This window comes from Aythya ferina (genome assembly GCF_964211825.1).
Source record: "Aythya ferina genome assembly, chromosome: 3".
Lineage (NCBI taxonomy): Eukaryota > Metazoa > Chordata > Aves > Anseriformes > Anatidae > Aythya > Aythya ferina.
The window spans coordinates 32543366-32568828 of record NC_140298.1 but is presented as its reverse complement, the minus strand read 5'-3'; the positions used below and the strand labels follow the sequence as shown (position 1 = coordinate 32568828).

Sequence of the window (25463 nt, the reverse complement as noted above, 5' to 3'; positions counted from 1 at the left end):
AAAGCTCAAAGAAAAAAGATTTATTTTCCCTAATAAATGAACTGATAAATAACAGAGATATTGTTTTTCATCGATACCTACTTAGTTACCATACTGGAAGTCTCAACAGCACCTGTTTTTCTTTTGTCTGCACTTTGCTTTCTTTTCTCTCTGTAAAATGAATAAAAAGCACTCATAATACCATACCCCATGCCTGTGTTCTAAAGCAGAGCTTTCAACACGCATCTATACATAATCATGTGCATAACAAGGCAGCAGAAATTCAAATTCAGTGTTTAATGTTAAAAATCTTGGTTATATTCTGTGACTTCTACCACAGAGAGTCTATACAAAATAATGACATTAACACCACTTTATGGAATTTTAAAAGATAGAAAAGTTAGTACTGCTTGAATAGCAATAGCCAAACTTGCATGTTCTCGCTGGGAAACACTGTAAAAAGAAATCAAATCTTTCAGCTGAAAACCTCATTCCTAGAGTCACTGAGTAATACATAAACAGGGCCACTTAGCCACACAACATTTGCCCCCCACCCTGACTTATTCATCTATTTGTAGCGGATATGAAAGATTGTGGGTGGCCTGACATGGTCCTCATTCAATTTTATTTAATTACTCACTTGATTTCACTTGAAAGAACTATTAAAATGGCATCTTAATTGCTCTGTGTTATCCAGAATCTCTTTCAAACCCCATAAACTGTCAAGGATTAAAAATTATGTCACTTTTCTGAATTCCCTGTTCTTGAAGAAAAACAAAACAAAACAAAACCTCTCCATCCAAGCCAAAATAAACAAATAAACACACAGAAATACACAGCCCTTGCAAAGGGGACCAACTCTCCCTCCCGGTGCTGCACTACTGCTGCAAGAGGATTTGAGAAAATGGATGGCAGAGGAAGCACTACAGCCAGAATGCTTTAGCAGAAGGTGAAAGTCATGTTTGGGATCCTCAGACCCTGGGAGATGGGGGTTCACAGCCACCCCCACCCTGTCCCCCACACACATGGGAACTGCTGTCCTGCATCAGACCAAAGATCCATCTAGCCCAATATCCTGCCTTTAACAGCAGACAAGGGCAGGCTCTTTGGAAAAGAATATAAGAACAGAGTGTGTGAATTAGTGTGATACTTCCACCCCCAAACATCCTCCCTGTTTATGACAATCAGCAGTTTAGGGATTTCCTGAGCCACATCTGGACCACTGTTATTAATAGTCAAATATAAACTGAGACCCTTTCCAACCAAGGGGAAGATACAGGGGCTTGGCTGTAACTGCAGTCTGGTTAATGCAGTAGCAGACACAGACAGTGGTTTTATTACTTCTCTGAATTCAGAGAAGGTTCCTGCCTGTTTCTGACTTTTGCACACAGAAGTGCTATAAATTCTGGATGCCCCATCCCTGGAAGTGTTCAAGGCCGGGCTGGATGGGGCTTTGAGCAACTTGGTTTAGTGGGAGGCATCCCTTCCCAAGGCAAGGGGGTTGGAACCAGATGGTCTTCAAGGTCCTTTCCAAACCAAACCATTTCATGATTCTATGAAATTCGAGACTGGCACTAAGGAGAATTAATACCCATCGGACTTCATAAACATGGATTATGGCATCAGTAGTTTTATCAGGCGAGTTATTAGTTGTATGGCAAGGCCTGTTCTTACATGCACACATATAACCCACAAGCAGATGTTAATTGCAAGGTAATATCAAATATGCCCCTTAAGAACCCTGCATGTATGGATCAAATATCCAACCAAACTTTTCTAATGCACTTCAATCTAGTTGAGAAATGGAAAAGTCTTGCTGTAAAAGCATGGGGTATTAAAAAAAAAAAAAAAAAAAAAAAAAAAAAAAAAAAAAAGCGAAGTGCATTTGACTATGACTTCCTTTGAACTGCTTCCTTATGCAGCATTATGCAGCAGAGCTCACATACATGGCTGTAACGACCAGCACTCATGGACCCAGAAATAAGATTAGTGTTTACCTTTGGAGAAGCGAGAAAATGTAGACAGAATACTTTCTCTCAGAAGTTGGATTCTCCTGTGCTTGATCTCCATGCATAGTTTTGCCTTTTCTTTAGCTAATTTGATAGAAAAATAATTTTTATTTCTTCCATAAATAAAATCACCTCCCCCCTTCATGTCCTGATCAAATGCCATAGACTTTTTTTTTTTTTTTTTGATGGAGTTAACCCCAAAATAACTGAACTCTGAAACCTGGCATGCAAATAGTTCTAATCTTGGTGTACACACATGTTCAAGCTTGAAAACAAACTGAGTCAGATAAAAATAAAGGTGTTGGTAATTCTGAGTATGTCTGTGCTTGGCATCTGCTAAAACTTTTAGCATGTCCTAATTAAACTCCCTTGCATTTTGTGACTTGACACAGATATACCTGCCTGATATGGATGCTCAGAAGTCTCTGCAGAGGCAGCAGACAACAAAGAAAATAGATGCCTCAGTTATCACAGAACCACCTTCTGGAGGGTAAGAGGAAATGAAGAAGAAATTGCCTAAATACAGACACACTACAGAGTGTTTTCTTCAGAGAAGTGCATCTCCCAAATACTTTTGTTCTGTTCTGCTCCTTCAAGCTCAGCAGTTACTTGTGACTTGACTAAGTTGTTCCAGTCCATCAATTGCTCTGCATCAAAATATACATTGAACTGGTCCTGTCACATTCCATTTCCAGTGAAAGGAGAGCATCAGTCACTATTTGTGGCAATTCAGCTCCTGAGTAATCAGAGTCCTCAAGTATATGCTCACATTCAAGGAACTCATATACCCAAATGGCATACATGGAGTGTTAGACAGTAAAATGTATCATTAAAATGTTCTTTCATAATTTAAACAAACAAAAAACTTTTTTTTTTTTTTTTTTTTTTTTTTTTTTGTAATTTTGTAAATTGTACAAGGTGACAAAGTGCCAGAATTGGCAATACTTACAATAACTCTGTTAGAGCAAGTTATGGGCCTTCTAGAATCAGCTTAATATGTATGCAATGTAAGCAGTTGGAGAGCAGCAAAATTTGCCTACTCCAAAACCCCAAATCAATAAAACCTACTGTCTGTACACTGGAGTTCCCAGCATCTTTAAGCTGCCCAAGTGAAACACCCTCCAGGATCAAGGCAGAGATGTACAGGTCTCTCTCTCTTCCCTTCTACGTAAGGAACCTACAGAGAAGTCAAACACAATCATGTTATGTTTAAAGTTAAGCATGAATTTGTTGAAAAGAAAGGAATGGATTGTTCCAGGTGCCAGTAAGGCATACACGAGACAGTAAAATAGATACTGCCAATCTTGAGGGTCTCTGAGACGTAACAGACCATCCACCTGAAAAGACTTTTCTGTCATGCAGGAAAGCAAACTTATGTAATCTCTGATTTTTCTGAGCATTATGCATTGACAGCTTCTCAGAAAACATGATAAATACTGAAAAATTTTGAAGTACGTTTTAACTCTATGTTGGATTTCTGATTGAGAAGTGAACAGAGAACCATTGCTAGCGAACAAAATACTCGCCATTGTATTTTTGTGAATATTTTATACATTAGAACTTGGATTTTTCTCAGGCACGTCTTAAAAACAGAAGAAAGGGATCAGTTTGCACTATACCCATGTATGTGCATATATGGACACATCTACATATAAGAACAGTACTCATAACACATGTTTTATCATTAAAAAAATCCTCCTATGGGAAAATAGCTCTGAAAATGGCTTTTTCCCTTTTGTTAATTAGAGCTCATATAGCTCCCATTTATGAATATAGCTCTCCAACAAGTGTTCTGCCTATTACTTACACAATATACATTCCGTCTTAGTTAAAATTCATGGAGTTATTTAGCTTTATGTCCCCTGCTGACACGTGCTTACTGTAGACAAGTAGTCCCACTCAGTCCTTGTCAGGCTTACAAATTCAGTTTTCCAAAATGCAGCAATGACAACTCAGCTCAAACAGGACAGTTCAGTAGTTGTAGTTACACCGTAATCAGAACTGTCAATGGAAGCAGCATATTTTCTGACTAGGAAATTGGTTTAGGCCTATGCAAAGCAGGAAAAAAAGATTTAAAATTTGCTTTGGAATACTACACAAAAGATTTATTTTAAACTTTTTTTTTTTTTTTTTCTCTGTGTTTCCTGTTTGTTAAATGCTAACAAGATTGCTGGTGCATTTGCACAGGTAATGGAGATCTTTGAGGGCAAACTTTACAAGAGACATAAAATATATCTCCTATTCTCAAATACAATTTATTATTTTTAACTGCCCCAAGTGAAAGCAATAAAATTCCCTGCTCAGCGCTTGAGGAATGAGTATCTGACAAGGAATGTAGCAGAATTGCCCCCAGATAACTTTGCCCTGACCCATCAAACACAGGGATAAAACAAATGAGATGGTTCTTCCCTCCCCTCCTCCTTTTCTGAGAAGCCAGCATTCTCCACTGAAAATAAACCAGTGTCAGTAAGTGACAATTCTGGAATTCTCTCTGGGAGTTAAATCCCATCTGAGACACTAAATCACTTCATGAGAATGTGTCCTATTGTGAAACATTTGTATCAGGGTCCCATTGCACTGTCCTTGGGTGCATTCTTTTTTAATAAAATAGGCATTTTCTTCCACTTGGGCACATCATAAAATCGCCGCCAAATAATACTTCATGTGGCAGTTCTGTAATAATCAAAAAGACATGCCAGTTACATTATTTTAAATGCTAGTCCTAATCCTTCAGGCAATTACTAACGGATAGTAGCAATCTGTGTAGTCACTGGAGCATCAAAATGAACTTTATAAAACATCTAATGCTTAAAAAGCAAACAAACAAAAACAACACAATAGTTTGTCAGAGCACAACTTCCCTACAAAACATCTGAGAAAGAATGAAATGGCAAAAGCTTGGACAAATCCAGTTTAATCATTTTGTGTGGGTCTCTGCCTGCACTAGGAAATTTCAATGCTTTCTTACTTTGTTCTGGCATGAATGCAGTTGTGCTAAAGGAGCAACAAAAGAAGCAGTAAGATGGGCAAGAGGAGACCGCTCTAGCAAACTGGAAAACCCTACCTGTTTCTCTGCTTCAGATATTAGGGGGTTACCATAGCTATCAGGAGACTTGCTGGACCAAAACTAGGAAAAATTGATTGCAGAGACAAACACCAGATGTGTGACATTGCAGACACACTCACAAAGCCATGATCTCCAAGTAAACAGGCCCATTTCTGTCACCCACTACATTACACTGTGTGTGATAACTCACCTTGCAGAAGACAAAACCACTCTGACTTCAGTCCACATGGGTGTGATGAAAACCTTGCCACCTGAAGTTCTCCAAACTTGCAATGAAAACCAGACAAAATGTGGCCTTGGAAACAATAAACAACTTTAAAATGTTCTTTTCTGATTAAGGAATTGAAAACAAACAAGCAGATTAACCCATGCATGCAACAACACTACAATTTCCCTATTTTTCACTACACTTCCCCCCTAAATACTTTCAAATGCTGATGCTGCACAATTTGCTCCTCCCTTTTTAGAAATTAGGAGCTCTCATTGCATGAAGGAAGCAGGAAGTGCTGCTGCCCACCACCTCATGTTATAGACAAGGGCAGTGGGACATCCCAGCCAATGAGTCCTGAGAACCTGCTGCTGAGGCCTGGGCAGTGATTTGGAGCTGCCCTGTGGGACAAGTGTGTCAGGAGAACTATCGAGCCTGGCATGACCTGGTCTAGCTTCTTCAGAGACATGTGTCCCAATGCATCCTCTTGCTCCCAGAGAGGTTTTTAACCATGAACCTAAAGAAACAGGCCCAGCATGGATGCAAGTGCCCATGCTGTGCCTCCTGCCATGCTCCTGCTGGGAACTCCTGGCCAAGGAGGTCAGATGTGAGCTCAGTTTCTTCCTCAGCCTGAGGAAAGCCAAGTCACATACAGTAAGTCTGGGACAGAACTTACTCTCATGCAGCAATCAGGGCATTCATTTGGGAAGAAAGAGTTCTGGTCTCCACATCCACACTAAAGAACATTTGTAGGTTCATTCTTAGACATATGCATATATACATACACACATAAAGGTGTGTATATGTATTTAACTAATTGAGCTTAAGTCCATCTGAGGACTGCAGAACCACCCAAAGCATTGCCAGAAACATGCTGAGGTTGCAACTGGAGTTGTAGAATAGAAGCCCTGGCACCTCAAGCAAGGAGGGACTTTATGGGTTTAAGACTGGGAGGCAGCAAAGTGAGGGCTCTGGGGCTCTGTTTTGGTATTTCCAGGCTACCAAGCACCTAACTTGAGCATTTATGCCATTTGTGGGGTTGAGCCTGAAGCTTTGAGTACACGGTAATATCCCACATGTGTTACCAGACAGGAATGCTTCTCCTTCAGACCCAGCCATCTATCTTTCCTGTTACAAATATTTTTATCCAAATTATACTGTAAATATTTTCCCAAATTATTTTCAAGGAGCGAATTAAATGAGGCAATGCATCCATGAAAAATCCAAACAAATACAGGAACTGTTTTGTAAAGTTTAACTGCTTTTCATGAGAGTATCTAAGGCAAAGAAGCAGGAATACATACACTTCTTTGGAGCTTGAAGGAAGTGAGTTGAGACTAAAGGATGCATGTAAATCGAATATTCTGTCTTTTGAGAACTTCAATATTTTCTCTTTCTGTATATAATATGATTCAGAGTTTGCAAAAGAAACTAGCCTTAACACAGAAGACATCAGTATCCCGCAAACATTGCTTGTTTGTCATCATTAATGTTCAGAGAAACTTAACGTCTCTGAAACTATGCCTTTAGGAGGGCAGAATCTGCTTTTTTTTTTTTTTTTTTTTTAAACTGATCTGAAAGTACCTTATATTCCTGTTTATAGCATAAATAGTATGAACTAAAAGGGGACAGTACTTGAGACCTACCAATTGCAGGCTTCACAAGGAAAATATTAGTAAGTTCTGCGTGCCCCAAACCTTTAATTGTAGTGTCTGAAGACCATTCACTTATTCCAATATATTTATCCTAAACTTTAAAAATCAAAATGTCACCATAATTTCTTAAATAGTTTTCTGCCTTTTCCTTCTCTCTTTCTCAGTGGTGAACATCCATCAAAATACATCGCTTACTTAAGCTTTCATATTTATGCTGATTCTGTATGCTATAGAAAGGAGATGACAAATATCAAGTGCATTTTTCAAAATGATATAGAAGAGACAGTCAAGTTAATTATCTTCATGACCTCAGTGAAATGACAGATCATGCTTCTGGTGACAGAAATAACCAGACCAATACTTGGCCTCTGCTCTTGGTTCTGGAATGACACAGTTGAACCAGTGCATCCATTCTTGATGGGATTCTCTAAGTTTGGGAAAAGCCTTCATGCATTCCAGAGACATGACATACACAGCGTTATCCTCATCCGAGTGAGCAGACGTACCTGTCTCAGCGCAGGCACTGGCGTTCACATTGTAAAAACCAGATGCTTTAATGCCTTGCATAATGACATAACAGGATCCCACGTCTGGAAGATGAAATTAGACAAGCTCAAACAGTAAAGCACACAAATTTCTATTGTGAGGAAATAAAACAGTTACAACAGCTTATGGAAGGATGCCTTAAAGTCTCCATGCCTTCAAGTCTGTGTCAATACCAATGTTTTTCACACCTAACACAAATGCTCTGGGCACAAAGCAAAAAGTGCAGGGCAAAATTCTATGCTTTGTGCTCTAACAAAAACTGAAAGAGATTGATGTTAATAATTCCTCCTTGCTTTAAAATCAGTTCTCTGATCATAGTGGCATTAATACATTTCGAAAAGTTATCTGATATACTGTTGTAATTTATTTTACCATTTTGGAAGCATTCCTTTTTGTGTGTGTGTGTGTGTGTTTGATTTACTTTTTATTTTCCTGATTTTTTGAAAAAATAATCAAAAACCACATAATCTTTCCCAAAAGATCTGCTTACATTACTAAATACTTTACCTATTTCATATGTAAGCCTGTTTTTATGCATTCATTGTAAGATACTATGAAGTTTTTTTTTCTTAATTGCTTAACTCGCATTTTATCCTGAAAAACCCGTATCTTTTTCCAAAGAAAATGAGGGTCCTCACCCTAGCAATCAGATACTTCTAGTAGAGCATGTGCTAAACACCTCTGCAGGCATCACTAAGGGTTACCTCATGTTTGAAGAAGTAGAATCCTCAAGTTAAACTCAAAAATGTGTTTAGTTAACTTTACAAATAGTGAATACAAATCAGCTCTCTGTGACATGGCTGTCTGACATTAGACCTATTCTGTTATATAATGTTGAAAGCAAATAAAACATCAGAGCTCATTTCCCCTTTGACTTCCTACAATCTAAGTAAGTTAATGCATATTTTTTTTTCCCTCATCACTTGTCTTTCATATGGGGGAAGAGCAGAAAATTGAGCTCTGTCCTACTAAGGAATCTGCAGACAATTTGCTTTCCAGCTAACTCCGATAATGTATAATTCATTTTCCAAATGAGATCCTGCCAAACCTGTAGAGTTTGCATTCAATAACATCTTTATGTGACTCGATATTTTATTCAAAAAACTAATATCATTATTATTCTTGTCCTAGCTCCTTAAGATATTGAAGATGTGTAATCGCAACGTGTCTTCCCCTACTAACTTCTGAGCACATGGCCTATTGCAGTTGAATTTTAAGAGGAGCAGAGGTGTCAAATACATAAAATTCCAACAAGCTTGTTAAACTAAACTGAGGACAATTTTCTATTACTGCTCCACTGAAGAAAGGGTGGCAGTGTTTGACATCAACAAATGCAACACTGTGGGTATCCCAGCTCTGGGAAGAGGTCTGGCAGGCATCTGCACTCTAGACCAGACAAGATCTACCTGTAAGACAGAAAGCCATCTAATACTGGAGCTCAGGAATCTCACTCCATACAAAACTATTTTCTATGCAGTGATTGATAGGTGACTGTTATAATTTAATAGAAAAACATCTCTGTAGTCCCAACCCACCTCACACCAAGCAGCTGCCTGTGTGTGCCATCCAGGCTGCAGGCTAATTCCATGCAAAAGATGGCCTCTGCCTCCAAAAAGCCAGTGCTGCTGTTACCAGTCCCCACAGGGGACTGATGAAGGGGAAGACCTGGAGCCCTCCTCCTTAGCCAGATACCTCAAGCAAGGATGCCACGTCCTGCGAGCAGGTTCTGCAACTAGTCTCCAGCCCTCCTTCCTAAGAAGTGTTGGGCAGCTATCATGCAATCCATAAAATCTCATGCAGCAATTTCAACACTACAGTATTTGTCTTATTTTATTACCTTGTTACGGAGTTCTGGCAGAATGAAATCCAGAGCCATGTTTCTGCCCTCTTTTTATTGTAAGTGAAGACCTCAGATGTAAGCTAAAAAATAAAGAATAATGCTGTATCTATGAGGAAGAAAAACCCACTAAAAAAAATATTAAATTGAAAAATGACCCAGCCTTTATGTCAAGATTTTTCCTGGAAGTGATAAATACTAGATAGACTGCAAGAGAAATTGAAAATAAAGTTTAAAATATGGCTGTAATAGCTAACCAATTTGGACAGCTCAATGGAAACTTAGAAAATCAAGTTCAAGCCACAGATATTTAAAAAACAACAGCAGGAAAGTCAGATTCTTACACTCACTAAACACTTCAAACAATACATTTGTTTTGACTGAAAGATCTCCCAATATATACTTTTTTAAATTGGTTACTTGCGTAATACAACTTTGTAGATATAATTAGGTACTCTTTACACCCTTACCTCATACATCTTCTCTCTCTGATGAAAACCAATTGTACTATATTATGCCTTAAATATTTTGTCACTAGAAGTTCAGCTAGAAAAACAAACGCTTAACAAATTTATTGTTCAATTCCTGAAAGGATTCTGGTTTTCATTAAAGCCAAGACCAGTTACAAAAGCTGCTTTTCAAAGACATCGTGCATGGTGCCACAGACAGACAGCAGGTACCTAAATGAAGCCCATAGCAAGAGTAAATCATGGCACATTTACATCATCAATCACCAGATATTTGCAAGCAATTGCTATGTAACTAAAGCCTCTGATAGCATCGATAGCATAGACAGTCACAGCTTCATAAAATCACCCATTCGACCACTTCCCGTGTTTTTTCGTAGCGAAGATGGCGTAAGAGTGGCTCTCTCTGGCATCACATCTGCACGTATAGCCAAGCCACAGCCTTTGTGATTTTGAGCAGGTCTGGGGCTTATTGCTAAGAAATTTCATCTTTTAAATTAATGTTTTGTAGTAAATAAACATGTGACAGTTTGAACGCAAAAAAAAAAAAAATATATATATATATATAATAATTTAACCAAACTCTTTGCTCTACACCGTAATACCTTTTCTCTACTCTCTGTTTGTAGGGAGACAATCCTGATGACCGAACATCAATCTCTCATAATACAGAGTATTAATCATATTGAATCATTTTCTCAGTTTATCCTATTTTCAGAAACCACGGCCTGTCAAGAATAGCTTCAGACATGGTTGTGAACCCCAACATTTCCTCTGTCTGCTGTCTAAACATTTTCTTTAATTTTGTCTTGCTTATTCTCATCTGAAAGGTAGATTGTATTGAAAAGTTTGAGTGTAAATACATCCAGCTGTTTCTTGAGTTACAAAAGGCTGGAAAAAATGCACTTTTCCTACTGTAAGAAGAAAAAACACCTTGCCTTTCTCCACACGGCTAGGAACGCCTGCTCCATTAGATTTGGCTTGGCTTTGGATTAGAATTAAATTATTCTTATTCCCCAACATACACAATTGTGCTGGGTGATAAAAACATCAGTAACAAAAAAAAAAAATCACTTCTGATTGTGCTCAGTCTCCCCAAATACACATCAAAATGCAATGAATCTCCACCCCTTTTCAGACTAAATTCTTCATTTCTTCTACTCCATGGGTCAGTTTCATACAACTGGTTTTAATACAAGCAGGCAGCCAGGGCAGTCACTCAGTGATTTCAGTTGGTTCTTATCCCAGAGGGTGGTAAGAAAAGCTTGGAGACTTTTACTTCTGCTGACCTCCAGGAAGCTGAGCATCTCCAAAGATTGAGTGCCCTTGCACCCACAGCTTGAGACGTGGTCCCAATCTAACTATTAATGCTTTTGAAGTAGTTTTCAGGACTGCCTGTTCCCTTCTTCTGCCAGGGACATCAGTGAAATAAACCATCAGATCTCTGCTAAAATAAAAATGGGCAGAAAAGCCAGGCTCAAGCTTTGGGTCAGAATAAGGACGTACCTCACAGCCCTTCTGAATGTAAGGGGCACCTTTACTATTAACTGAGACTGAAGTAAGAACAACCAACCCAGACGCTTTCTCTCCCTCAAATACTAGAAAAAGCCCAGGATACCACGGAGACAGGCCCCAGCCATGCAGCATGATACGTGCCATACACCTGATACTGCAGAATCTGTTCACCTAAAAGAAAAAAAGAAAAAAAAAGCATAAGAAGAGGCAGGGTTTGTACCCTGCAACCCCGTGTGCCTCCCTGCATGTGTAGGCAGCAGAGAAGGGTACTTCAGCGAGAAAGGGCAAGGCAGAGCCAGGGAAAGGGTGTGGTAGGGACCAGGCATGCTCAAGAGTTCTTTATTTCTACAGCTGTATAGGAAATTTTAGTTGTTGGCAGTCTGCCTTGGCAAGCCACACCTTGTCACCCTTTCTGTGCAGGGAGGAAAGAAAGAAGAAAGGGAGCTAAATAAGAGCCCTCTGTGGATTTAGCCACCAGTCCACCCAGAGCCAGGGGTGTGCTGAAACGCAGTGTCTGAGTACCTGCTTTGCTTTGGCTAATGGCTAGAGATCTCTGATTTACCCCTAAATTGAGGAATAGCTGTTGGCCTAAGTGCTGGAATAGCAGCCACTGGTAGGACTGTGAAACATATAGAAAGGCTAGATGATGCTTCTTTCTCAGCATGGGAAAGAGCTCAGCTGAAATACTCTGCCCCATTTGGACACTGCACTTCACAGATGGAGCCAAATGGAGATAGCCCTGAGGAGAGCTATGGAAACTCATCAGAGGTCCAGAAAACCTGACGTAGAAGGAAAGATTGAATAAACTGGAGTTGTTTAGAGAAAAGGATTGAGAGGAGACTTGATAACACTGTGTAACACTGCAAAAGGGAAAGGAACAAACTGTTTTCCAGGTCCAGCGTGGACAGCATGAGAAGTAATATGCCTGAACTGCAGCACAAGAAATTGGAGAAGTCTTCTAACAAATAAAGAGAAAAAAAAAAAAGAAAAAAAAAAAAAAAAAAAGAACTGGATATTTTTTTCTGGAGAGGTCATTAGAGGTGGCATTTCAGAACGGGGCAGACAGACCACTATGAGGCATGATGTTGGTTTAATCGATCCTTCCTTGATACAGGGAATAGATTTAATAAACTTCCCGAGACCATAACCTGAGAAAATTCCAAATGAGACAAACTTTGCATCATGGTCACATCAGAGACCCAGAGACCTTCACACATGAATGGAAGTCAGCAAGGACTGGGTCATATTGACAGGCCAAGTGGATTCACTGGTGCTTCAGAAGAGGATCTTAGGTACTTATTTCAAGCCATACCATGGGTGAAAACATTATTCCCCTTTGCCACTTCCAACTCATTTCCACTTATCTGGGAGCTGATTCAGAGAAGACAGTCTTTGAGCCACTGCTAGAGCCTCACTGCCCTCCTTTCATATGAGAGAGGAAGGGGGCTGGAAGAGGTCGTATCCTCCCACCATATCATAATTGTTTTTTTTTGTTTGTTTTAAAGATCAACCGATTTCTCTTGTATCTCCTTCCAAATTGGTCTAACAAAGAACCAGAGCATCTCTACAGCTGAGATGCAGGGTGGGAAAGAGTGTGCTTCTCATCTGAGTTCAAAAAACAAAACAAAAAAGAGACTAATCCACATCCTACAAACCTCCCATATGTGCAAAGGGGCCAAAAATCTTCTGGCCACCCCTGGCTCAGGTGAATCCTCTCCCTGACGACCTGTCCAAACACAGCAGGAATCCTTCCAGAAAGGGCCACCATCCTTTTCTTCCCACTGGCCAGACGACGTCCTCACCCTCATTCAGCTCTGCAGAAAGCATATTCTGGTGAGTGATGCAGTTTAAGGAATGCAGGCATGTTAATTATTAGAGCTTCAAAAGATACCAGTTCCAGTGGGCTGAATTCCAGAGTTCTGAATTAAATGAAAACCTCGTCTTGATCTCAGCCTGCAGTGTGGGCTGTTAGTGGGGGGAAAAAATGCACACACACAGTAGATGGCTTACAAAAACATTAGCACACAACTTTAGGAATATGGGATTGTTTTAAAGCAGAAGCTCTTGTTGGGCTTGTTGTTGTCCTTAGACAAGCTTACTTTTCACTGCTGTTATGAAAATCTAATAAGAAAATTTCAGTGAAATGTTTATACTGCTCTCCTTTAAAACAGATGTAACCACATCTCCCCCTTCTTTACTGTTTGCTTGGAGTTCACCCCTCAGTTCCTGTGCTGTGACTGTGCTATGAAACGGGTACCACCGAGATCCTGGAGGGCATAAGCAAAATAAGATCATTTCAAAATATTTCAGAACTGAGTTCCTCTGCCTACATTTTCCCATCTTTCCCCACTGTTGCTTCTGCCTGTTTCTGCCCATCGTTTGCAGAAGATTACATAGCAAATCTCTTATCCTGCTGCTTGCTTCCCTCTCTATCTGAAGAAGCCTGTAAGAGAAACAAGGAAAACATCAGATGTGTTCAACCTCTGGCTGCTGAAAAGCTTTTATTCTAGACCGTGAAGGGAAGTACAAGTATTTCTCCACTTCTGCCTACTTGGGCAGTCCAGAACAGAGGTTCAAAGTTTGTTCTGTCCTGCCAGGTTCCTACTGTGACACACATGCACAAAATAAGATTGTTTGTATTCTGATTAAACATCAGATGTCTCGTCTAGTAAAACAGATGGTATCTAAAGAAATATGGGGTGTCTGCACACAAAGAAAGGAAAGATAATTCTCTCATGGGAGCCTGAGTATCCAGCTACCATCACAGCTGAATACAGGAGAAAACAGAATCTCATTTGGTACCCAAAGATTTTCTTTTTTTAAAAAAATATTTTTTATTTTATTTTATTTTTTGTTGAGAGAGGAAATCATGGGAAGACTGACTCAGCCATGGAGGCATACCCCCTCCTCTCTAGTTCATGCAGAGACACAAACTTCTCATTGCCAGCTCAGTGGTGCAAGCCGTCCGAAAGTGAGAAGGTTCAGATCACCAGGTCTTTCTGCTCTTTAGACACTCAGTTTGTTGTCTCAACTACAGAAGTTAAATAACTGTTGTTTCTCAAGGTTAAAATCTCTGCTGTTCACTGCTAGCATGCGATGTGTCTCCTCTGGCTGCAGGGTGTCTCTGAATGGATTTGTCACAACTTCCAAGCCAGAGCTCCTAGTTGTAGTCCTCTTTCTAGCTTGCTGGGTGGTCTGGAGCAAGTCACTTCAATCATCTGGGCCTCAGTTTCCCCACATGTGAAATGGAGCTAATGATACTTCTTTGAAGCCTTTAGAAATGGATGACTGAGAAGTACCAGACATGATTTTTAGCTTACATCCCCAGCAGCTCTTAAAATTGCTGTGGATCCACCCACAAAAACACAGGTCATTTAAAAAAAAAAAAAAAAAAAAAAGAAAGAAAAATCAGGAAATTTCCAGCAGTTCAGGCTCTAGGAAGAAATAAGGTCCAAAAGTAAGAATCCAATGAGAATGCTGAGTTTCTCATTTAATTAAAATACAGACAGCTAGCTCAATCCCCACTTCTGACCTCACTGATGAATGATTCACAAGAGTTCCCCAGCACCCAAACAAGGCTGGGTTTGCTGTGAGCGGGCAAAAGAAAAGCTAGAGGGAGGTCTCCCTGGGATCTATGAAAAACATGGATATTATGCTCTCAACATGTTCCAAAAACATCAAGGATGAAAAATTGTATTTCAATATAGCCAAGAGTTCAAGGACTATAAAAGCACTGTTAAAACGTACATTCGTATTGCATCACTGAGGCAGAGCATCAAAGGATACACGCTGGAGTTTTACTTCACTGATTTTAATATAGGCATTGCTATATCCTGGCTGTGCTAGGACTATCTCTTTACAACTTCACCTTAACAATCCAAATACATACACAAAGTGCTAGAAGTTGTTACAATGGACTGCAAAGAACAGCATTCTTCTGAAAACAGTAGTGGATACTTCATATGCAATTGGATATTTTCCTACACAATTATACATGAGTGTGCAACGGTGCAAAATAAAAAAAAAAAAAAAGAGGCTGAATATTTAGCAGTGCAGGCTTTTATAGTAGGGCTGAAATGTAAATATTGTGTTCTAAAGTGCAAATCTATGCAACCTGGATTAAACAGCATAGTTAACCACAACTGATGGCAGCAGTCTCATGGATTCATCAAAAGAAAAGGAGACAAACACCATTTTGGAGACATCTTGCCCACCTGCTGTTAGGTGCACGTAACATTGAAAATGGGGAAACACACCATCAAATCTAGCTTCTCTTAAGGGAAGTGTTTGAACCAGGTCTTCCACGAATGCAGAATATTCCCATCTTTGGCAAACTGGAAAATCCCTGATACTCACTGCAGTACTGCACCCCCAAAATGCCCAAGTTATTGTCAGTAGTTGCCTATAGAGCTGGAGCCTATGTGGATATTCTTTGTATGTTCACCTGCGTATTAATTCCAATGATTTCTTAATGATATTTCCAACCCACTTTTTAACACCAGTAGAATTGTGAAAGATAGCTGAAACCCCCCTCTTTTTTTCCTGAAAACAGACAGACGGGCAGAGATGCTATCAGAGCCCTGGCTCTGAGAAAACTTGCAGTTGTGAGTTCATGATATGAGAGAAGCCTCATGGGAGAAAACCCTTATATAAACACCCCAATGATGGGAAAAGCTTTGCCTGGGGCTCACATCCTCTTAGATAGCGAAAGTCAATCACCCATGAGACAAAAAACCATAGGAAACCAGGCTTCATTAGTTCTGCTGCCACAAAATTACTTGTTTAACGAAATGGCTATTCCATGCTTTTTGAAGGAACGCGCTGTACTGTAGGCATGTACAAGTCTGGATTTTTTATTTTTTATTTTTACTAAGTGCCTTTTTTTTTTTATTAAACTATAAATTGTGTACCTAACTCTCTGAGAAACAGTCTCATTGCTGTAAATAGGAAGATGAATAAAATAGTGACCTGTGAAGCACACAACACGAGCTGAGAGAATGTTTGCACAACCACACCGTGACACAAGTCTACTGAGAGTAACAAAGAAGGAACAATTTAATCTGCTTGCCTACTTAGCCAAAAAGCCACACTGGATTTTTAACAGGTAAATCTTGAGCAGAACATACAGGAAAAATATGCCAAAAATCAAGCTACTCAGAATTTTGTTTTCAGCAGTTTCTAATTTTTCTGCTGTCATTCTGCATGCTGAAACATCTGAAAACAGATTTATTATTAGAGAGCCAGTGCTGAGAATACAGCGGAAACAAAACAAGTCTATTTTGATGTCTTATAGCTGGTCACCACAAAATTGAGGCAAAAAGTCATTAATGATTTCATTTTCAATCATGGGTTGTGTATGCTGCTGGGCTTATTAGAATTCTTACTCCATTAGGAAGAAGAGGAAATTTAGTCACAAAAGTCTCTCTATATTCTTTACAGCAGGCACTCTTGAAACACTGAAGCAAATTACAAAACTGTAATAATAATCCGCCCATCAAGTTCTGGTTTTCACACACGTACACACCCTAAGAAAAATAAAAAACAAACCACTCAACACCCCGGAAATCTTCTGCACTACATGGTGCACCAGTGTTCACAAAAATATCTTAGAGACATTGGCCATGGTCAAGGAATTGAAACTTTTGGGTTCCCCAGTATTGTCCGGCTGAAAAAGTAAGGTATTGGCTTTCTTCCCCGCAGGCCTGCTGGTGTGGCTTTATATGGGTTTATCTTTGTTAGGTCAGCATCAAGAAACAAGCTACAAGCTTGGAAAAAAAACATCCAACGTTCACCTCAACCCTGGTGCTGTCTTAAAATCCTCAAAAATCACAGAAGGGTGAAGGCAGCAGCAATCCAACACAAAATAGGAGCACTGGCATGGACAGAGATCCACTGCTCATGGACAGATCCACTGCTCAGGACAGTAATTGCTTGAGAGATTAATTCATCCCCCCATGCCTCTCAGGAGGCACTTTCTCCTTTCTTACCTCTTCATCCCATCTTTGCAACGAAGTTGTCAAGGGCTGCAGTCACACAGGTATGGATCAAATTGAGTTCCTTAAGTTCATCCCTTGTCTGGTTTGTTCCTGGTTAGCAGGATGACAAGAAAATACTTCCTAGCTGTAGCCAGATCAACATTTCTGTAGAATAATATTTTCTTTACCCTTCCGAAGCCCCACTTCAATAATGTTTTCCCCTTCTCTGGTTTTAAATCCTTCTCCTTTTTCTTCCCGTCCCTTTCTCAAATTTCCCATAATCTTTCTCTTTGCACCTTAAAAGTCAATTCAATTTTCTACCTCCTTCCCTCAGCTCTGTGACATCAGAACCACTTTAAGCTTACTCCCCTGCCACGGGACTTGCTTTGTGTGTTTTGTCACAACTTCTTAATATCCAATTTTCATTTCTGTCCACTCCGGCTTGGTGTGACTAGAAAAACAACTGAACACGAAACGTTACAGAGCATCAGACTGGCGCTAGGAGAAACGCTGATATTGGAAGCGGCAACCAACATCACCTAAAGAAATACCTGACTGGTATTTCTCCAATTACATTTGTATTTAATGGGGATGTTTGGATAGCTTTTAACTCTGGGTCTTTCCAATCCCAGACAATTATTGATTCTTAGACAATAAATACATACTTCTCTTCAATGTTTACAAATCATTCATCAAGCCGTTCTGTAGCTATTTGACATTCATTCTTTTCTAATTTTAGTAGCTGTGGTGCATTTCACTGATATGTTCCCTAATCGATCATCTCAGTCTGTAAATGGCTAATTAACACCAGAACCATCACCAGGGAGACCCTGTGGCATCTAGGCATCATTATGTTAGCAAAGTCCCTTCGCTATTTTTGAAACCATGTGATATCGCATGCATTTAAGCTGATTTTCAGAATTTGTATACTGCATATTCCATGTTCCTCCACTGCTTTGGTCATCAGGTAAAAATAAACCAGTCAAATGTGACGAGGTCGTTAGTGACATAAAAGAGGGCTGTGACTGGAATGGAAATAGCTATATGTAGGCACATGTTCATTGAGAAGAGAAATGAGCTGTAAGAGTCCGGCATCCTGAGAAACATGAATTAAGGGGTAAATGCTCCAAGGCAGATATCCGATCCTGCACATTCCAGGCTATCTGGGACCTCGATCCTCAGATTTCCCCCACCCCCCTCTTGCATCCCTGTAAATAACATTTCTGAATGTGAACCACCCTGCATCTGGCACAGGACCGCTTATGCCAAGCTGACTACACCCTTCCCCTGGGGCGTAAGGTCGTGAATCATGATAAACACAGCACTATAGGAATTTCACACCTTATAAAATGATTGTTTACAAGTAGCAGCAGTGATTACTCCAAAAACATTTCAGAAAAAAAGAAAAGGAGGAAAAGTAAATTAGATACACAGACACTGTAATTAAGCTGTAGCCACTACCAGTTACCTCTTTACCCAGCAGGCTAAGTTTTTCTTCCTTCTTCTTCTGCTCTTTCTCCAAGGAAGCTTAACCCCCTGCGATCCTACCCAGTAGACAAACATCATTTCAATTCTTTGTCCCTGAAGTACAAAACTAATTCAGTTTCCTTGCCTGCTGCCCTGCAAGAAATAAGCCAAAAGGGTGTCTTGGGTACGTTTATTCTGCTTAGTAGCTTGAGACTAGTCAGACTTGGAGAGTATCTTGAGACTATTCAGTCTCGTAGTCCTCCCTTATGCAATTGCTCCAAGCCTAATCCTGCTGGGAACAGGCTGTCGGAAGAGATGCAGCACTCATGGGCCTGCGTCTCCTTTCAATGCGTGGCATGGGTGGCCAGCCACATGCTGCCACCAGGAAACACTGCAGAGAGGTGCAGAGCAGCTTCCCCTGCCTCCCCACTCTACCCAAGTAGAGCTCATACAGTGGCTCTCATTGCTGTTTCCCCTCTGTGAAGTCAGCTGGGTAAAGCCAGACAGGGAAGATTTCTAAATGCCAAGCACAAATCTCTTTCGTCCCCTGTCAGTCTTTTGGCAACAAAGACTACTTACGGGCTCAGGCCTTCCACATTTAGAAAGCTCTTCAAGCTGAAAACTGCACACCGGGACTTTCCAGCCCCTTCAGCACTATTGGTAACAGCAACAGCATGCGTCCTCTTCCACTCTCATCAGGGAGATATTTTGGAGTTCCTCCGGGCTCATCTTAAAAATACCCAGAGCACAAAAATAAACTCATGCCTGAAGGTCAGTTAAAATGAAATCTTCCAAGTGGTGTTGAAAGTGCCCTGATAGATGCAGCTGAGAGGACAGGCTGGGATTTATTTTCCAACACCTTTCATCTATCTCAGTACTTATGCTGATGGCAAGGGGGAGTGAAGAAAAATTCCAGGGGGTCAGACATCGCAGATCTCTTCCATTCTGTGTAGGGAATCCATTATAAGGCCATGGAAAACTGTACCTACAACTTTCCTTGCAATTCACAGGAAGAGTCCAGCTGCTGCTGAATTTACAGGTTCCCTGCAAAGAATGCTGCTATGGCCTGGCTGCCACCCCGGTGCTATCATCTGAGGCTGGATTATAGCACATGGGGGACTGCAGGCATGCATCAATCTCAAATTTCTATTTCTTCCTACAAATTAAACCCTTTTAAAGTTTTGTTTCTCTAAAGATATTCTGAGCATTAATATTTGGTCTGTGCAGCTGTAAGAGAATTCTTCGACTTCATATAGAAGTTACATCTGTTATATTTGCCAGCTGCTATATTCACAGAAAAGTGTAACATATAAAAATAATGTTAGGGTGGAGATTGGAACAGACTAAATGAAAGCAGAAAATTAAAACCCTTGTTCTGGGGCAGAAGTAATTAATTATAGTGATTGCTGTCAGCTAGCATGTTTGATTATTTTATAGTTCCCAACTCTCTACCCTTTCCTGTTTAATTATTCTCCCTTATCAGTCATTTAGAGTCTAAGGACCTTCAACACTGGCTTAATTCTGTCTTGTCCTCTTTTATGCTTTCTTGTCAAGACAGACGTTATCTACTTGTTCTTCCATCTGTGGCTTATTTGTTCTGCCAAGGCAACAAGTTCCTCTTTGTCAGCTCCCCAAGGTCACGTGTGGGACATCTTCCATATGTGTAACTCTACACAAAACCAGGGAGGCTAAGGCCACCTGCACAGCCCTCTGCTTTTTACAAGGACTTAACTCCCATCTCCTGTACCTACTCAGAGAAAATCATGGCAACTTGCATATAAAGCAAACCTGCTAAAAACTCATGTTTTTACTCCTCTGCCTAGTTGGTAATCCATGGGTTTCGGTTTTCCTGGGGCAGGAACTGTGTTCTTCAGCTATGTCTAGACTGGTCAGACCAATAGGGCCACCACAATCACCTTTCTTGCTGAATTGGTAGCATGGCCTCTGACATGGTTTTGGCATAGGCCAGCTAACTCTTTCGCTGGCAATACACGGGCACAGTTCAAGTTTGGGCACTGGGCTGTGCCAGTGGCCATTCCCGTTATGTTTTGAGAGAGAAAAGCATTTAGGTGTATTGGTTCAAGCTGTGCCATGTCAGCAAAGAACAGGCTGAATCCCAGCAGATGCCATTGTAAACGCTGGCCCTTCCAACAGGGACTGGTTGGGATGCTTGTGTGCAGCGCCCACCCCACTGGGGGTCTCAGCCATGACTGAGGTGTCAGCTTGCTGTCTAAACCTCAGTACATGAATGGCAGCAATATTTTGCTACTTCTGAGATCTTATGAGTGCAGGAGAAAGCTTTTGTCATTTTTCCCCCAGCAATCATATGAAAGAAGCCAAGAGGAAGGATCAGAAATCTCCACTTAACCATTTTCCTCCTCAAGCCATGTCAATTATCTTTGCTGACACAAGGTTTAACAGGCAGTAGCCAAGTTCTCCAGCGTTTTCCTCTCCAAATCTTCCCCAGGAACATTGTGATTTCCTCAGGGACCACACTGGGGCAGTGGGAGCTGGAGGGAGCCTGACTCCAGAAAAGTTTTGCTGCAGGAGAAAGGAGGGTGCTGGGGAGGCACAGACCTGCAGGAGGGAGGCCTGAGAATGCATCTCGAAGGCAAGGCAGCTGGAAATGAGTTGCAAGAGGGAAGTTAATAGGTGAGGTGGTGTCTCAAGGCGAAGAAGAGGCAAGGGAACCTGCACTACTCAGAGGGCTTGAGGCCTCCCCATGCTTCCTTCTCAAGGCTCTGGAGGGAGCAGGGTATAAAAGATTATAACCACTTGGTGTGGTTACAAGTAAAGCTGTTTTTCCCTCCTTCAGGTCCCCTTTGAGGGAGGACAAAGATTTAGTGGCAAAATCCCCAAAGGAGAAAGGAACAAATGAAAGCAAGAACACCTGTGTGTACCCTCTGCTCAACATACACCTGCAGCCATTTTTGGGGCAAGCATCAAGCTGGAAGGGAAAGAAAAAGACTGATGCCTGGTGCAGTGCTCATCTTGTTCTTTGCACACCTCTGACATTAGCAAAAGGTGTTTTTGCCACTACTTTATATTAAAGTCAATTAAAACAAATTGGCATGAAAAAAAAAAAGTGTTTTCCTGTCTAGATTTTAAGTGAGGAAAAATCAGAGGAGTAATTCATTTCTCTGTTAACTGGGATTCCCGGTCACAGCACTGCTGCATCAACCCTTCCAGCTCCTGGCACAGAGCTGAGCTCAGAGATCTTTCAAACAGCCTTTCCTTAAAGCCTCCCATCCTGTGGCTACAGCACAGAAATTATTTAGAAGAGAGGTTTAGAAAACAATATTTCTACTTGTGACCTCATTCCGCCACAATTAAGCACCATTTTCAGTGTTGTGCTGAGATCACTGATGGTATCATGTGCAAACAGGACAGTAAATTATAAAGCCCTATTAGCATCCTTGCCTTTAAAAGGCACAGAAACACAGACACACATGCAATCATACGCACGCGGCTTTGCCAAGCAGTAAAAGGCAAAGTTGTTTTTAAGCTTCTGTCAGATAGATGCATGACTGCTGTGAGGATGTTCATATACTTAAGATGTCTAATATTTCAGTTATCTTCCTCTTAAATCACTACTTTTTAATTATTTTTTCTAAATAAGGTTTGAAATATTCACAAAAAATCAACATATTTAATCTCAAGAAAGGCATATTTAAGACCTGATAAAATCATTCTCAGGAAGTTTGAAGAGCCACTAGTTTTTGAGGGATGCTTCTTTTATTACTACCCTGATAAATCTAAACACAAAACTATCTTTCCTCCACTGCATCCAACAAGAATATGTAAACAAGTCAGGCTCACGTGCAGAACAAGATGTGAGGACTACTGTAGGTGCCTCAGTTTAGGAAGTATTCTTTACATTACCAGACCTGAAAGGCTGTTTCACTGGGTTTCTCGGGGGAAGTTCACAGCCTCTGCATTTGACAGATCGGAATAACACTGCTGCTCCTTTCCTCAAGTGCTGATGCAGTATTTTCACTGGAACTCCAGCAGAGAAAGTCCAAAGGAAAAAAGAAAAACAACAACAACCAAAACGAGATTAAATTTCAGTGACAATAAATCAAAGCACGAGAGCTTAAAATGAACTCAAATGCAATAGCTTTTCTGCATAGATAGTACCTAGCCATACTCATAATATAAAGCCCATTTGTTTTCACTGATGCAGAGCCTTGTTGTGGAAATGTCATTAGATAAGGAAGCAGCATCAGGGAGGATACCAAATTCTGCTTTGGATTTATGTCTGGGGAGGTGGACGTTATCTGCAGTGATCCAAAACATACAAAGCAGCATGTGACACCGCATGCCAGTCGTGTTCACTAGTTGTTTTTACAGCGAGCTACCTTCACTGCCTTTCTGAGATTTTCACAATGAATTAGACCCTTAAGAAAAACCATCTGCAATGTGCAAAATAATTTGTCATAAGAATGCTTGAGAAGATGTCACAAAACAGTTTAAGCGCACAAAGGAATTATATGGGTATATTTATGGTATTTTGAGAAACTAATTTATGTCCTTCCAGATTTCCTTGGTCCAGCTCCCCAGTCCTCCACACACTGCATCAAGCTGGCCAGTCACCTAAAGGCACTGTCAGCAAAACAACAGAGTTCAAACACTTGTAGAAAAATAGCAAACCCTGTCTCCTAACCAACCAACCATGGTAAGAGTGGTGCTGACAAAACTGACATCTCTTTCACCCCGTTAAACCTTATGGAAATAATAAAATCTTAACCAGAAATTCTGCCTCAGGCAGAATGCTTGAAAGAAAAGAAATCCAAAGGTCCCATGAAGTCCACAAGAGACTTGGTTACAGTCAGTGATGTTATACAGCAGGCACTCACAGACTGCAACAATGGGTGGGAGCATTCATGCGCAGGACGGGTAAAACACTGAGAAACTGAGCCCCAGACAGGTCATTTTGTGCATACACCTGAGTGGTCTGGTACAGCAGCGTGTGTTAGGTGGTTGGGGTCACTCAATCAAAGCACGAAAACTTTGGTGTTACCCAAAAGAGTGAGGCACTCGTAAGAGTATAATAGATACAGAAAGCCAAGAGGACAGGACAAGCAAAGAATGAACCTCAGAAGATAGAAGCTTTCTCAAGGAACTTGCAAGAATCCTACCGAGCTCAGTGTCGATCCTCCCAATTAACCAAGAGTTTGCCATAGTTCTGACTAAACATCTCAGAATCACAACTGCACCTGACAAGTGCTTCTGCAGTGAAACAGCACGTGCCAACAGAATCCAACATATTACTCTGTGCCATCCCTGAATGGTCTCACAACACTAAACATTCTCAGTACTATTACAGGTTTCATTTTATGGAGCTCACTTCTTTAATTGTGTCTACAGGGCGGCCTTTTTATTTATTTATTTATTTATTTTAATATTAATTTATACAGGACTCAGATTGAAGTCCTGGTTGAAATTGCGTAAGGTATTCTGTAACAATTCTTTTCAACGTGCTGTTTCCCTACCAGCTTTCTTAGAGATTCCTACAGCAGTAAAAGCCCCTGTGGAGCACAGACCAAATGCAAAACAAGCTTCAGCTACTAAAAAGTCTGCTTAGTGTGACAGTAAGGTAGTTCTGCAGTTGCAGACTACAAAAATTATCTGGTTTCAGCAGCTTGTCGAGCTTACAAACTGCTTTTCTATATTTCTTTTACAAACAGAAAACGCAGACTGGCTGAGGTCGTGTTCACTATGCCTGGGTTTAGGACCACATAGAATTTATGGCCAAATTACAAGCCTCTAAAAACAGGTGACAGAATCGACAATAGCAAAACCCGAGCAGTGCAAGACACTGCTATAAACACAGCCCATCAAAAAATTGTAGGTATGGCTGGAGCACTCCCAAACAGACAGAATCACTCAGCCCATATGGGCTGTTAAAAGCCTTACAGAGTGCTGGTGTTTGCTTCTTCAGTTTGGGTCTTTCAACTTTGGGCGACTGCCAAGCTATGACTTACCTGCGTTTTCCAGCTGTGTCTGTTACTCCTGGTTGGTCTGCTGTCTGTCCGTGGCCATGGAGTAGTTCAGCCTGGTTATTTACTGCTCGATCCTCTGCTCTAGGAAGGACTCGTGCCTTCCTGCCTAATGAGCAGTGCTAATCTTTCTCTCCTTGCTTCAGCAGTTCCACAGGGGCCATCACTATCTCTGGGCTGCTGTTCTCCCTCCACAGTCTCAGCTTTCTGGCAAAGTGCTCTTACCCCTGCAAACATGAAGGTACTTACCCTTTGTCTCATCCCCAGAGGAGTTCAGCAAAGGCAGAGAGAAAACCATCCTTTTTCTACTCCACCAAATAGCACTCAGCTCACTACAGATGACATTTTTCATGTTGCTGTTAGCTACCTTTGACACTAATTACAACCTTAAGGGCCTTACTAGCATCATTTCTACATAAACTTATAGAAAAGCTTTAAAGAAAGTGGGAAGAGAAATTACAGGGATGGGAGGACAGGAAACTGACAAAAACTGGAAAAAAATAAAAGAAAAAAAAAAAGAACTGTAAAATTCAAGGGGTGCATTTCCAGGGAACATGGGTCACAAAACTGGAACACCATTCCAGAGAACAGAAAGCTCCGTGGGTCTGCGGAAACTGAAAATTAGGCAGGACAAGGGACCCTGAGGTGGATGGAATGACTGCACTTAAGACAGAAAAAGCTTTTAGAGATGGATGACAGAGGAAAAGATCTGAATTGTAGGGGTTAACTTTTAAATGTG

General features: G+C 40.7%; 1 protein-coding gene across 3 annotated transcripts in view; it reads right to left on the bottom strand.

The window, feature by feature from the left end:
* Positions 1-22743, bottom strand: part of LOC311433776 (uncharacterized protein) — a 39052-nt gene extending 16309 nt beyond the window's left edge. Inside the window, exons 1-10 of one of the 3 annotated variants that reach the window (XM_084513325.1) lie at positions 22613-22743; positions 17271-17369; positions 12939-13097; positions 11275-11454; positions 9302-9384; positions 7425-7508; positions 5246-5350; positions 3057-3165; positions 1977-2072; positions 82-150 (exon numbers count right to left, since the gene is read on the bottom strand). In XM_084513325.1, coding sequence (XP_084369451.1) covers positions 7472-7508; positions 9302-9384; positions 11275-11454; positions 12939-13091 — 453 coding nt within the window. In that variant the 5' untranslated portion in view covers positions 13092-13097; positions 17271-17369; positions 22613-22743 and the 3' untranslated portion in view covers positions 82-150; positions 1977-2072; positions 3057-3165; positions 5246-5350; positions 7425-7471. Of the gene's footprint in view, positions 1-81; positions 151-1976; positions 2073-3056; positions 3166-5245; positions 5351-7424; positions 7509-9301; positions 9385-10373; positions 11455-12938; positions 13098-17270; positions 17370-22612 lie in introns of those variants that run through there. The other 2 variants (XM_084513326.1, XR_014690952.1) reach the window with 2 other exon arrangements.
* Between the last annotated feature and the right edge of the window lie 2720 nt (positions 22744-25463).